The sequence below is a fragment of the Notechis scutatus genome, chromosome 2 (genome assembly GCF_049901735.1).
Source record: "Notechis scutatus isolate UNSWTSFEM ecotype Mainland chromosome 2, rNotScu1.2, whole genome shotgun sequence".
NCBI lineage: Eukaryota > Metazoa > Chordata > Lepidosauria > Squamata > Elapidae > Notechis > Notechis scutatus.
The window spans coordinates 109406761-109421415 of NC_142010.1; the positions used below are offsets into that span (position 1 = coordinate 109406761).

The 14655-nt window shown below is 37.7% G+C and overlaps 1 protein-coding gene across 1 annotated transcript; it reads left to right on the top strand.

The window, feature by feature from the left end:
• Positions 1 to 58: 58 nt before the first annotated feature.
• Positions 59 to 14263, top strand: JMJD6 (jumonji domain containing 6, arginine demethylase and lysine hydroxylase). The gene is made up of 7 exons (XM_026667528.2): positions 59 to 364; positions 1805 to 2193; positions 3362 to 3648; positions 6066 to 6201; positions 7492 to 7630; positions 10607 to 10734; positions 11697 to 14263. Exons 1-7 carry the CDS (start codon positions 236 to 238, stop codon positions 11731 to 11733), a joined length of 1245 nt encoding a protein of 414 aa, XP_026523313.2. The 5' UTR covers positions 59 to 235; the 3' UTR covers positions 11734 to 14263.
• Positions 14264 to 14655: the final 392 nt, after the last annotated feature.

Genomic DNA, 14655 nt, shown 5'->3' on the forward strand with positions numbered 1-14655 from the left:
ATGAGAGCTTGTCCCGTCCGCGAGACCCCACCCCAACCCCGGCGGCGCCAACCAATGGGAGGAAGCGGAAGTTGAAGGCAGGCGAGGCGGGCGGCGTCGAGGCCGCGAGTTGGTAGCTGAGTCGGCGCGGTGGTGAAATTTCTGGGAGCGGCGTGGCGCTGTTGTTCGGGAGGGTGCCGTCTCGGAATCCGTAGCCGGAAGAGTCGGGCGGGGAAGGCAGAGCCGCGTGGGGAGCATGAACCACAAAAGCAAGAAGCGCATCCGTGAAGCGAAGCGGAGCGCGCGTCCCGAGCTCAAGGACTCCCTCGATTGGACTCGGCACAACTACTGCGAGAGCTTCCCGCTGAACCCGGCGGGCTGCAAGGTGAGCGGGCGGGCAGTCTAAAGAAGGAGGCTGCGGCGGGGAAAGGGCGGCAGTCGGAAGCCGCCGCCCGACAGGCTCTCTTTATCGGGCCGGGGGCGGGGGCGTCAAATCCCTTCCCGGGGGTGTGGGGGAAACATCGTGAGAGGGGTGCCTCGGCTTGCTCGGTCAGCTTTTGTCACCCCTTTCTCCGGACCTCAAGGCGGGTTAAGTAGAGACCTGTCTCTTTCTTCGGCTGATCCGACATCAACCCCGCTTGGTAGGTTGGGCCCCGAGAGAGGTGAGGGGCTTAACCCACCCCCAGTCTCTGTGGGGATTGTGTCGGCTCTGGGATTCAGGGTGCATCCCGAAAGATCGATGGGGCTATTATCCTTTATTATTGCCGTGGTTATTATTCTTAGTTAAAGTAGCAATGATTAAGTTGCTTTTTAATATGGAATGTTTGGCGGTCGATAAACAATCCGAAGGTTCAACGAAGGGGTCGCGGAGATGAAGAGTTTGGGACAAGATAACATCTCAAAAAGTGAGGAGGGTGCTTAGCACGTTGGCTAAAACCCTTCTCGCGGGTTGTGTTTTGTATGGTTTGGGCTTCCATTAAAGTGGTGGAAAAGGAACTGGGAGTGAGTTATGTGGCCACAAAGAGGAGGGGGTCCATTTATTTTCCAAAGCACCAGAAGGCAAGACAAGAAACAGTGGATGAGAAACTGATCAAGGAGGAGTTGGATTAAGGAGAAACTTCCTAACAGGACAATTAATCATTTGAACAGCTTTGCCTTCAGAAGTTGTGTGTAGCTCATTACTGGAGGTTTTTAAGACAGCCACCAGTCTGAAATGATATAGGGTTTCCTGCTCTAGAAGACCTCCAAGGTCCCTTTCAGCTCTATTCTGATGGTGTGTAGAGGATGCCTAGTTGAAGTCAGTGGGACTTAGATTGCTGGGCAAACTTTCTGAACTAGAATTGATGTTTGTCAGAGAACCTACACTTGTGTATTTTTCAACTTTTTAATCGCCAGAATTATAGATATGAATGGGGATAATAAAAGGAGGGAAAAGAAATCTTACAATAAAATAAAGTAATTATTTTAAGATGTTTATGATATGCTGAGAAGACATATTTATGTAAAGCAGATTTCATACAAGAATATATGTAGGTAGAGATTAGTTTAGACAAAATATAGAACGTGAAGAAAAGGTGAATTATAAAAAGTAGATTTTTTTACGAATGTTTCTATTTCAAAATTAAAAAATAAAATCCACTTCATCTAGCAGTACCTGGATAAATTTATGCAATTTATACGGAAAACAAGAGTTTAACATAATTTTAAAGCATTTTTCTTGACTTTGTGGGTCTCATTCTGTGGGGCTAATAGTATTATTAGTGTTCTACTGTATCACATTCTTTGTTACTTTGTTTTAAAGGTAGTTCTTCTTCCATTCTTGTAGGATAATGTAGAAAGAGCAGATGCCCTCCATTTGTCAGTGGAAGAATTCATTGAAAGATATGAGAAACCTTATAAGCCTGTTGTCCTGTTAAATGCTGAGGCAGGATGGTCAGCTCAAGAGAAGTGGACTCTGGAACGCCTGAAGCGCAAATACAGGAACCAGAAATTCAAGTGTGGGGAGGACAATGACGGTTATTCTGTGAAAATGAAGATGAAATATTACATTGAATACATGGAGACTACACGAGATGATAGTCCTCTCTATATATTTGACAGCAGTTATGGGGAACATCCAAAGCGCAAAAAACTTTTGGAGGACTATAGGGTACCCAAATTCTTCACTGACGATCTGTTCAAATATGCAGGAGAGAAGAGAAGGCCACCTTACAGGTATAAACTAGCTAACTTCAAGCACCAAAAGTTTGGCTTATAGTCCAGTGAATTTCCATTGGTCTCATTTGTCCTGTGCATTCAGTCCAGGCACACTAAAACTAAGATGGTTGTTTAAGACTTTTTGATGTAAACAGTAAAACAGGATGGCTTTCCAAATATCAGCTACACTTAAGTTATAACTCATAAGTCACTTAAAGCCCACAAAGTTACGTTTTAAAAAGATCTTAAGGGCTTTTAGAAAAGTGAACTAGTGCAGTCAGTGTTTTTTTCCACTTTTCATACCAATGTTGGTCTTAGCACTCTCTGAGTGGATCAGAAGGCAATACTGAGTACAGATTCTGGAAAATGCAGTCAACACATGACTAGCACTGGATTGATAATGATTGCTCTACTATTGAAATGTATCTATTGTGCAGTTCTAGATTAAATTCTTTTAACAACAATGTCCATAGTTGGGTTCTAGTATCATTGGGAAAATAAAACATTTTATTCATCTTTAACTTTGAAGTAACTGCTAGGGCATACTCTTGGATGATTGTGTTAGATTGTTGAAATGTTAAAAAAGAATGTAGAATAATATTTTCTGCCCATTCTTGACATTGTTCTTTTTAGTAATGATGCTTTGCATTTTCTTTTTTATTCTCCTACATTAAAAATTGTCAGATTTTGACATCTTTTCTTCAGAGAGTAGAACGTTCATGGGACATTCTGAAAATCATTCCTCACATGGTCAGGATTCATTTTGTAAAATAAACTGCCCAAACCTGTGTAGCTGTCTTGAAATGTGGTTGATGTGGAAAAGAATATAATTTTGGGTTTTACAGATTAGATTGATAAATCTTTACAGAAATGACCTTGTTATTATGGAAAAACAAAAAGCTGTGATTTGATGTCAATGCCCTATTCTACAACAGAGAATCAAAAATCAATGCTTTTTCTTTTCCCTACCTTTTCTCTCTTCCCCTTTCACTGCTCTTTTATTTACTTTTGTGTTTTGCATTTTATAATATTTTATAACCTAATAAAATGTTTGAAAATAAACGATATTTTATTTTCCATTATGAAGGGGATTACAAAGTTAGATTTCTATTTTTTATTCGGAAATATGGAAATAATCTTCCTGAAAACTTTTCAGAAAAATAATTAAAATTTTCTAATAATGCAGGTGGTTTGTGATGGGCCCACCTCGTTCAGGAACAGGTATTCACATTGACCCTCTGGGAACCAGTGCGTGGAATGCCTTAGTCCATGGACATAAGCGCTGGTGTCTCTTCCCTACCAGCACTCCCAGAGAACTGATCAAAGTGACTCGTGAAGAAGGAGGCAATCAGCAAGATGAAGCCATCACTTGGTTCAGAGTAATATATCCCCGAACGCAACTTCCCACTTGGCCTTCAGAGTTCAAACCTTTGGAAGTAGTACAAAAACCTGGAGAGACTGTGTTTGTGCCAGGTATGCGTATAAGTTAAACTCTGTTGAAGTCCATTTTATTCTACAGTAGGGATGGTCAGTCTGGGGTCCTCTTTTGGATGGGTGGGTGGGGGCTTCACTGCCTCCTTCATTTTTGTCATTGCACTTTGATAATGTCAAAGCTCCAAATTATGTTTTAGAGGGGAAAAGGATAAAAATCCTAATACTCACAAAACGAATATTTTTTTTGGGGGGGAAGACAAGTGAAGGTTTATGAACGTGTGGCATGACCCCCTCTTTTGAGGCGGGGTATCCTGGAGGACTATAATTTTTTTTTCATTTTTATAAATTTTGTTACTATGTCTCTAACAAGCTCATATAATATTGTATCATAATGCAGCAGAGATCAGTCTGGTGACAAAAAATGTGTACACTTAATCTCCAAAGCCCTTCTAAAAGACCCAGGATTTCATTAGCCTTTGGAAAACCATAAGCTTGGGAGCATCATTGTCTTAGGAGGCAAGCTATATATTAATCATTGCTTACTGTAAACCTTAGGATTTCTTCTCTAATTTAATTCACAAGAAGTGATCAAAGATTGTCTACCTCTCCTGTAGAATAGATAATCTTTTTATGAAGATCCCTAAGCCTTTGAACACAGCTGTCATTCCTTAAAATCAAACAGTCTAGAAAAGCTACAAAGGCTTCTCTTTATATATCCAATAGTATAATGAACATAAAGGAAACCTAATATAAAGCGAGTTGTTCAGAAAAGAAACTGAAATAGGGATGCTCTAAACCAGGAGTGTCAAACTTGCATCGTTACGTTGCCACGTGATGTTTCCCCTTTGCTAAAGCAGGGGTGCGTGTGATGCATCTGGGCTGTGAGTTTGACACCCATGCTCTAAACAATGAGAATGTTATAGAAGTTATGGTGAATGAATCCATGAATAATGTCTTCTGAGTGACAGACACCTTAATTAGTGCAATCAGAGGATTGACAGGGTGATTGTTTTCAAATAACTTCTTAAAATCAGTTACTTCAATGCATCAATACAGCTACTTGTACAAAGTAGATGTTCATTTTAGGATGTCTTTTACATAGTTGGGAGAAATAATTTCCTTGTCGTTTCAGAGTTTCATGAAATGGAAATAAAGTCCCTATGGTCAATCTGATTAAATAAATTTACTTACTAAAACATGCTGTAATCATCATGATGTTGGTATGATACCGGGGAGACTCAGGCTCAAATCCACTCTTACCCAGGACAGTTCATTGAGCGATTTTGGGCAGGCACACATTTTCACCTTAAAACTGAATGATTTGTCGTGGTTTAATAATGTCTAGAGTGATGCATGATATTTTCATTTCACAAGAAACTGCATTTCAATCAGGTTCTATGTTAGCTGCTTGCTTACCTTATTATTTATATTTTAATAGTGCTTTAATAAAATAACTTTTATTGTCTTTTTTTTTACTGTGAACACACTGGCTCATATTAAAAATGAAATTATGTTGCCTGCTCAGAAATATTCCACCTTTATTTAAACTCAGACTATTCCAGCACCAAATTTTTCACTGGCATTATCTGTTAGAGATACTTAAAAGCTGGAAAATTTAGTGATATGTGATTTTAACCAATTTCATCAGACGAAAGTGTAATATACCCTATGAATATTTTAATCTACTGTTTAGAAAAGTAATTTGTATGTAATTTTTATTGAAACTTTTAAAAAAAGATATAAATTATGCAAACTAATATAATAATAAGAAATAATTATTAAGAATTAATAAGAATAAGAAATAAGGAGACAAAGAAAAATCAAAGAGACAAAGTGGCTTCCTATAGTCTTCACTGTAGTTACAAGCACAACTATATTTTAACTTCTCTCTCTCTAAATTTACATCATAATCTTCTTTCACTCCCCTTGATTTTCCAATAATTTCTGATATTTCAACCATTTGTTCTTGTTTGCTGTTTCTTTTCTATGACCTGCTTCCTGAGCTAAAATCCTTAAGGGGACTGGGGGACTCAACCTATATTTATATATATTCCCTAGTCTCAATTCCCAAGTCCCACTGTCTAGAGAATTCAGTCACCTGATAAGCACAGGTGGAAAAAGTTGTATCATATAGTCCCCTTTCTATGCAGATAATTTCAGCCTGGGTCTATTAGTTTTGCACAAATTTGACAGCTTTTGCACACAAAAAAGACTCCCCCCCCCTCCATTCTCTGCCCAATTCTACATTCTCTACAATATATGGAAAATTTGTGAACTTGTATTGGAAATTTAAGAAACAATTAGTTGCTATTGATAATCAGACCTTTGGGATGTATTACAAAGAAAACATGTAAAGCAAACAAGCTATTTATTGATTGCACAGTTACAGTTAAAACAATGATTTACATATTTTCTTCTGTTGATGATCATAAGCTTCTACAGTGTTGCATTTGTAGGTGGCTGGTGGCATGTTGTTCTCAATCTTGACACGACTATTGCTGTCACTCAGAATTTTGCCAGCTGTACAAACTTCCCTGTGGTGTGGCACAAGACAGTAAGGGGAAGACCAAAGTTATCCAGAAAATGGTACAGGTGAGAGACATCAATGTTACTTCAATGATTTCCCAGGTGCTGGTTGGATAAGCCAGTTGTTGCTTCCTAGAGCAATACAGACACCTGGAATAATGCTTAATGTAATATGTGAAATGTAAATCTAATTAAGTTTTTTGCATTTTGGAAAGACTTTCTGGACAGTCTGGCTTGTAATAGCAACATGGTCCATGGAGTCCAGAAGAAGAATTAGGCTTCTGGATTTCAAGATTCATTAAGGTGACTCAACTATATATTTAAAAGTTATAGTTTTAAGGCTGAGACTGTTTGATCACTCAATTATTAAGCACAAAAGTAATATTAAAGTGATTACTGATTAAAGTTATTTTAATGTTTTAGTTAAATCAATAAAATTAAAGGTGAAGCTTCCTAACTTTACTGTGAATATAAATGCATCCCAGCTCCAGGATTTCTAAACTTTCGCAGAGGAATATTTTTTTGTATCTACCAAGCATTGCTGGATCAAACCAAAGGTTTAGGTATTATAGTCCCATAACAATTTGTCACCTGGTCTTTGGGAAACCAACAGATCCAATAAGTCCATGCAGGCAATAGCCCTCTCTTGTTATATTTTTGGTAAGCAGTTTCATACTTTTAAGAATAAATAGCCTATTTTGCTGTTGGATTAATTTGGGTCTCGTTTTAAGAACAGAGAATTTGTACATCCCACTACTGATTTCACTTAGCTACCTGAGATACATATTTTATAGCTGTAGTAGTTTGATATTCTATATGTTGTGTGCGAATGCCAATTCCTGGGTGGGTATGGGTGGGCTTAATGCCAGTTAAACACGTAGGAAAACCCTTTAAAAATGACCTGAAATGAGGATGATATGAAAAAAAAAACCTAGCTGATTTCACCAGTGAAATATTTTGCTTCCTAAATCAATAAAAATGGACAGTAAAAGCTGAATTTTGAGAGAGCAGAGTAACCTGCCATCCAACTGGGCAGAATCTCTGGGAAGAAGACTTGGGAAAGTCTCAAGCAAAACTGCCCTGAGATGGATGATGATCTGGTAAAGCAAACATTTTTGAGACAGCTGTTTGTTCTTTTCTTTGATAACAAAGATTTTATGCCCCAGTTTATTAGCTTTTACTAAGTCACTACTTTTTAATTTATTGCTTGAAGAGAAGAGCAGGGCATATTTTACTTATATTTTGTTATGTTGTAAAAATGTTCTGAGTGGCCCATGGAGAAAGAGTAAGATATGTTGTATTCTTTCATCTCTTTAAAACATAATGCTTTTATCCTTTTTATTTATACACCCCAAGGGTCCTCAAGCAGGAACATCCTGAACTAGCTGTACTAGCTGATTCTGTTGACTTACAAGAATCAACGGGCATTGCTTCAGACAGTTCTAGTGATTCATCTAGTTCTTCCAGCTCCAGTTCTTCAGATTCTGATTCAGAGGTAAGGGCTGGGCTGCTGCAGATAACACCTATATGAGAACTAAATGACACCTGCTACTTAACCCAAGCTATAGCTGTAAATAAAAACAACAAAAATCAAAACTGTCCATAAGAGAGGAGAGGAGAGGTTCTCAACCAAAATCAATGACATTATTAATTGAATCTAAGAAAATCCTGAGAAGGATCTTCCCGTCCCGTGTGGTACTGGAAGACAGTACCTTGAAAGATCTATGTTGTCCATTTCAAATGATGTTGCAAACTCTGCTTCTGCCAATGGTACCGCCAATTAGCATATTCAGAAGAAACATTTGGGAGACAAACTGAATGGCATTCATACTTCTGTTATGACCCCCTCCAAGTGATGTGTTTCATCCCCCCTATAGTAAACCATTGACAGACCACAAAAGAGTGATTGTGTATTATAATTAAAGTTGGGAAAAGAGAGGCTTACAGTATGTTGGTGAGCCTTTCTTTCATTTTGGCTGCTTCTACTTGGGGGCTTAATTGAGGCAGCTGGTTTTAAATTGGTACGGTTAAGGCCAGCTCTTCTATAAGAAGACATCTACAACTTGGTTATGGACAGGCATAATATAATTGGCTTGCTGTCAGGATTCCGGGAGATTGCCCTAATTAAATCATGATCCTGGAGCCAAGCTTCAAAAGAATCCAAAAGATGTATTAGGAGCAACATGTCCAGCATCAACCTGTATGAAGCCAACTCTGAGACACAAAATTTACTATCACCTATGACCCTGTTTCCCCTCATCCCCTTGGGTGTATCATACATCAGATTCTCCAAGGAAACGTTCACGGGCTGGGTGTCATCAATCACACTCTCCAGTAAAGGATTTTATTGGGCAGAAGTTCCAGTAGCCTAGGCTACAATCTCCACAAGATAAGTGTGGAGTGTGCTTCTGGCCTTCATCTGCCACACTGCTCCCTCAGGCCTTTCCCTCCCTCCTCCTTATGGCAACTCAGAAACAGGCATAGGAATGATTTACGAGTTGATACTGTCTTCTCTCTTACTGCATTGCTGTTTACATTCAACAACCCTTTTCCAGATGTCCACCTCCCTTTTAGGTAAAGGCCATTCTGCTGTTTATTGTGTCTAGGTTGCTTGCACTTTGCAGCATAGTTGCCTCAAATTCCCTCTAATCTGGACTATCTTGGCAAGTTGCCTGGGTTTCTTTTCATCCTATTACTTCCAACAAAGTGAATAGAATTCTCTCTATAATGTCCTGAACCATTGTGAACTGAATTCTTGCTTATCCTGGCTCTTTGTGTAGTTGGTTTCTTTGTTCAGCACCACTGTAACTTTGAGGGTTGCTGAACAAATGGATGTTAAGCAAGGACTATTTGTATGTTCTACCCCATCCAGAAACAAAACAGGGATGGTAGAAAATCCTTCATGTATAATCAGTAGCTTTCTCTTGCTAGGGTTTAGTTGGTGCCTGTTCTCTTCCATCCAAAATCACACAACCTTCAGGCTATGGCAGGAATTCAACAGAGTCTCTGCCCTGGAGTTACAATATTCAGTTAAGTATCATGATACTGGTAATGGTTAATTCTGTAGACCTGGGAAATTGTGAACACCTCTTTGCAGGAGCTTTGATGCCAGCAGCCTTTAAGGAGGCATTAGTCATCTCCTCCTTAGGGGACCTTCTCTGGATCTAGTGGTCTTAGATAATTATCTTCAATCTCCAACCTTCTTTTTGTGGCAAAAGGTATTGAGACAGTTGATCCCAAAGGTGTTTGGGATCAACTACTGAGTACTGAAGAATAAATGGACTTGGTTTCAGGGTTCACACCCTGGCAATGGGTAGAGTTGGCATTGGTTGCTCTGTTGATGAATTACATCAGTACCTGCACATGGATAGTTTGCTTGTTCTGGTCCTTTTGGATCTTTTAACAGCCTTCAGTTTAATTGTCTGTGGTGTTCTTGTAGATGGAGTATGGGGATTGGAGGCATTGTTTTGCAGTAGTTCTGCTGCTTCCTTTGTAGTTCCAATTGATGGTAGTTGCAAAGAAGAGAATAGCACTGTGGTTGCTCTCTTGTGGAGTGCCACTCAGGTAATTTTTCTCCTGTTATTTAACATCTGCATGAAGCTGCTGGGTGAAATCATCCAATGATTTGGAGTCCAGAATTATCAGTACGATGATGATACTTAACTGAATATTGTAACTCCAGGTCAGAGACTCTGTTGAAGTCCTGCCATAGCCTGAAGATTGTGTGATTTTGGATGGAAGAGAACAGGCACAAACTAAACCCTAACAAGAGAACGCTACTGATTATACATGAAGGATTTTCTACCATCCCTGTTTTGTTTCTGGATGGGGTAGAACATACAAATAGTCCTTGCTTAACATCCATTTGTTCAGCAACCCTCAAAGTTACAGTGGTGCTGAACAAAGAAACAATTGGTCCTTAAAATTCTGGCCATTGCAATGCCAACCACGACTGTCTTTTGGCTGCCTGCCAACTTAACTACCACCACCTGGCTCTGCTCACCACCGCACCATGTGCCACTGCTATACCAGTCAGGGCCTTCTTTTGCTCCAGAGCCTTTGCCAGAACCTCTGTTCATGTAGAGTAGCGGTGTGCAGTGTGGCCAGGTGGGGCTAGTGACAGTAGGGTGGATGGGCAGCCAAATAGACAGAGATGAGAGGGGAGATAGGTGGATGGGGGGAGTTTAAGTGGAGGCCATCCCTAACCTTTTTCCAAGAATGGTTTGGATCTGGTGAGTCCTCACTTAATGACTATGGGATTCATTGGATAACAGCATCTGGGATTGCCAAAACTGCCATTACTAAGTGGAACAGTCACATGACACTTCATTTAATGACAGTTGCTTATCCCAATTATGGACTGTTAAAGTGAGGACTAGTTGTACTAGAACTGAAATGTCATTGCTTCTTTTTCCGATGAAGCCTTATAGAAATTGCAGTTTTGAAATTCCACTACTTATTTCTTGTTTAGTGCGATTCTAGCTCTGAAACCGAAGGAATGGTGCATCGAAGAAAAAAGCGAAGAACATGCAGCATGATGGGAAACGGTGATACTACCTCTCATGATGACTGTGTGAGCAAAGAGCGTAGGTCCTCCAGGTATTAAATCAAAATACTCATTCTTACCAACCAGTGATATAAGCTGAATAACCAGCTGAAATCTATAGCTGTGAACTAAATTAGATTGCAGTCAGTTAGAGAATAATCAGGAATATCCATAAAAAACAAAGCTTATCCCCTTATATGTAACCAGATATCCCATTTCTAATGCTCTAAACTGATTTTTTTCTATTTATCAAATGTCCCCAGGAGGACTTTTCTTCACTCATTAATTCTAAGTCTTTTGTCAAACTATTCTCTTCACATAAACAGAATGCCCACAATTGAAAATGCTGCTGTTGAGGTATTGGATCAAATGTTGCACTTGTAAATGCTACAATTAGCAATGGAGGAATAAGAATTTAGTGTGCAATTATATAATGGAATGTCTTCTATAGTTAATTGCCTGTATTGATCTTACCTTAAATACCTCCAGGGTAACTATATTCCATCAAAGATTATTGTTTATATTAGATCTTCCTTTTTAAAATTGTATATGTTGATATTTCTGGGAGTTGATGGTTGGGTTACTAAATGACTGAAAGCAGCTGCCAAGATCACATAGGAAAGTAGCACCGTCTCTTTTTTTTAGATCATTCTTTATAAATCAAATAAATCAAATATGGTTAATGAACACTAGGCCCACTAGCTTTTGCTTAAGAGAAAATCCTGAATTTATATAGACCTTATATTCTGTGGACAAAATCTCGGTAAATATCTCACCTCTCTTAATTTTTTGCATCTAAATTCTCACCAAATATGGAATGATCAAAGGCTCTTTCCCTAGTTCCTTCTAATTTCATTTGTTGTCACAGTGAAAGAGATTCCTTTGATGTTAAAGAAAATAAGATTATATACAAGAAATCTAAGATGCATAGTTTTCCAAGGAAAGTCTGTATTGTCACTTGCATAAGTTACAAGAAACTTGCCATGACAAATATTTTTATTTTTATGTTTGACAGAATTAGAGAATCTTGTGGAAGTCGTGCTCATCTGTGAAAGATAACAAGACCTTCTGCAGATAGTTGCAACCAGCCAGGTGTCTTCTGTTCCTCCCACCAGCTGTATACTTGAAGCTTTTTGAGGACTTCCCCTCTCCATTTTTAATTTTAAATCTAAACTTTTAACTTCTGTTCCCTGTTATCAAAGTCTGACGTCTTGCTAACTAAAGGAGAACACTCAAGATTTCTATGTGTTCAAACTTTTCCCCAGACAACGGTAATAAATGGAAGGCATTGCTGATATCTGTAAAGTCATACTATGGTTTCCAACGCTGTACAGCCAACAAAGGAAATGGCAAATTTCTATTAACAAAACTGTCTTTTAAAACAAACCCTGCTCCAATATTGTCATATGTTTACAAGATGAATTCTAGTGCATTAACAACTGGGGGTCAGGCATACAACCGTTAGTCTGCAATTGGCCAGCAGCTCCTTCATTATAGCACAAGTGAACCAAGATGATTCTCCTATTGTATAAATTATTACATGTAAAAGCACCTTTTATAATTCTGAATATATCGGTAACATCAAGCCAACCATGGACTAAATGAGACTCTTACAAAAGTATTGTTTGAACCAGCAGTTCATCATCATTGCTTTGTTTTTTTATATTTTAATAAAAAAACAACTGCAGATACTTGCAGCCACTTTGGAAATATAAGCCCAAAACAAATGGAGATGGGAGAAACTAGCTGCCTCATTTATCTCCCTGTGGGAATTTCTGGAAACATGAAGGTAGATAGATTTTTTTTCCTAAAAGGAATGGGTAGAATCTGAATAAATATAAATAAAATATCTATTTAACGAGGAACTGCTTTTTGGGAGCCTACAAACTTTATACTGTTATCTACTATTCTGGTGGTGTAGATATTTAAGGTGTGTGTATTCTGTCCTGAATAATGTGGTTGTATGTCTGTCATGACAGCTGGATTATTTCAGGATGTGCTGCTGTTTCAATGGCACTTTTGTTGGTAACAGACTGGTATTCTGTTCTGAGGTGAGCTTATATCTCCATTTATGAAGATAATCCCATTCCAAATTGAAAAGTTTAGAGATGGCATAATGAAAATATTCTGATCACTGATCACCCTTGAGAATGCAATAAGTGATTATTGAAATTTTCTTACATTTCAAGGTATGTAGTGGAGATTATTTAATTCTATTCTACATAAAAATGAAGATGCCTAAGAAAATCCATATTTAGTGGATGGTGGAATGTGAAATCAGCTCATGCATGGCCATTTATTAACTGACTCCTGTCCAGAGTTAGGATGTGGGAGGAGTGCCAATTATAGTTGAATGTTCCCTATGAAGAGATATTTCAAATGCTACCGTAGTAAGGAGTAGTTTACAAAATTTTCAAAAATTGCTTCCTTCTCTCTCGTACTTTCCCTCTAGTTAGTAGGAACCACATTTAAAAACCTTGTTTCACTCTGCAAACGGAATTTACTTTTTAGACAGGACATTCTGGAACAGCCCATTATGTTTCCGAATACAATTAAATCTTGTTTGACTAGACCTTGATACAATGAACTATGGCTTGGATTCATTAAATGTTCAATTTGCAGGTTCCTTGCACACAGGCAGGCAGGAACACTTCCTTTAACTAGAAATCTGGTATATTTGTGACAAAAGGAACCAGATAAATCTATTCAGTCATAGACTATTTTGGTTTTAATCAGGAAGTTAATATGAAAGAAGGAACTGAGCATTGACTGATAGAAAAGAAGCCTCCATTTGTGGTGTTTCCTATATGATGGAATCTGATTTTTCAAAACAGAAATAAACCTGAAGCTTTTTTGTTCAGTTTGCACGAAAAGTTACTAATAATGGCATTCTTAGCAACAGTAGCCATAGACAGTAGTGGAATGGCATAAGTTTTTTAATATTTTTAATAATAATGGTTTATTTATAACAGCTATTTGCTTCTTGTTACATTTTATATTTCAGATTCCCAATTGATAAATAAACTTGGTTATTCATTCTTTTAAAAAAGAATAAAATTTTATTTATAAAATTGGACATACTTTTGAACATGAGAGAAACTTAAATTAGAATTTACCTCCAGTACTAACAATTATAGCTTTATGTAGTGATTACTTTGGTTTACTTGTGCTTTTTCTCCTATATTTTTCTCCTATTAAACTTAAAGCCAGTTTACCAAGTTATAAGGAGGTCTCTCTAAACAATGTATTTCAACTAAACACTAAGATGAGCTTTTGTCTTCTTTTGAACAGTAGCTTTTGTAATGTTAAGTTGATTTCTGGTTGATCATTAATGCCACTTTATTTTCTCTTTTAAAGAATACATGTTCTGAGCAACTAGTTCATTATATTGAGTCAATTTACCCTACACTTTTCCATAGATCTTAATTCATATTTTACCAAGACATAAATCTTTTTGGCACTTCTAAAAATGAAGCCCAACTAACTGATTTGTATTGAAATCCATCCTAAGCGTGGAGCCAGCAATGCTCTGAATTTTATTTGTTTGATGATTAAAAAAAATAAAAGTCTTCTATTATTTAACATATTTTGATTTAAATTTCATTTTATATGATAAGTAGTCAAAAAATTTAAGAAACTGGAATACTAGATAAGGTGCAATATGAGGAAGGGAGCCTCTCATTACTAATATAGAAGTTCAAAATGTGCTGAATTTCATATGTGAAAGTGAACAACTACTTCAGAATAGGCATGGACATTGCTAAATACAGTACATGCTTAGCTATAATCTAGTAAACAACAGGATAATACCTGTTAGTAATATCCTGTGAATATCAGCTACTCAAGATGCAATAGAGAGAAACTTTGAAGAGTTCGGTGGTATGTTACAAGAGGTGGAAATGCAGTATCTAAAAAGAACATCTTAAAATTCAGAAATGGAGAAATCTGGATTACAGGAAGCTTTAGTTTGAATA

Excerpts from the sequence above, each read along its gene's own strand:
- JMJD6 (XM_026667528.2), top strand. The coding sequence starts at position 236 with ATGAACCACAAAAGCAAGAAGCGCATCCGTGAAGCGAAGCGGAGCGCG. Across the intron at positions 2,194-3,361 it reads AAGAGAAGGCCACCTTACAG|GTGGTTTGTGATGGGCCCAC; the intron begins GTATAAACTAGC and ends CTAATAATGCAG. Across the intron at positions 7,631-10,606 it reads CTTCAGATTCTGATTCAGAG|TGCGATTCTAGCTCTGAAAC; the intron begins GTAAGGGCTGGG and ends TTTCTTGTTTAG.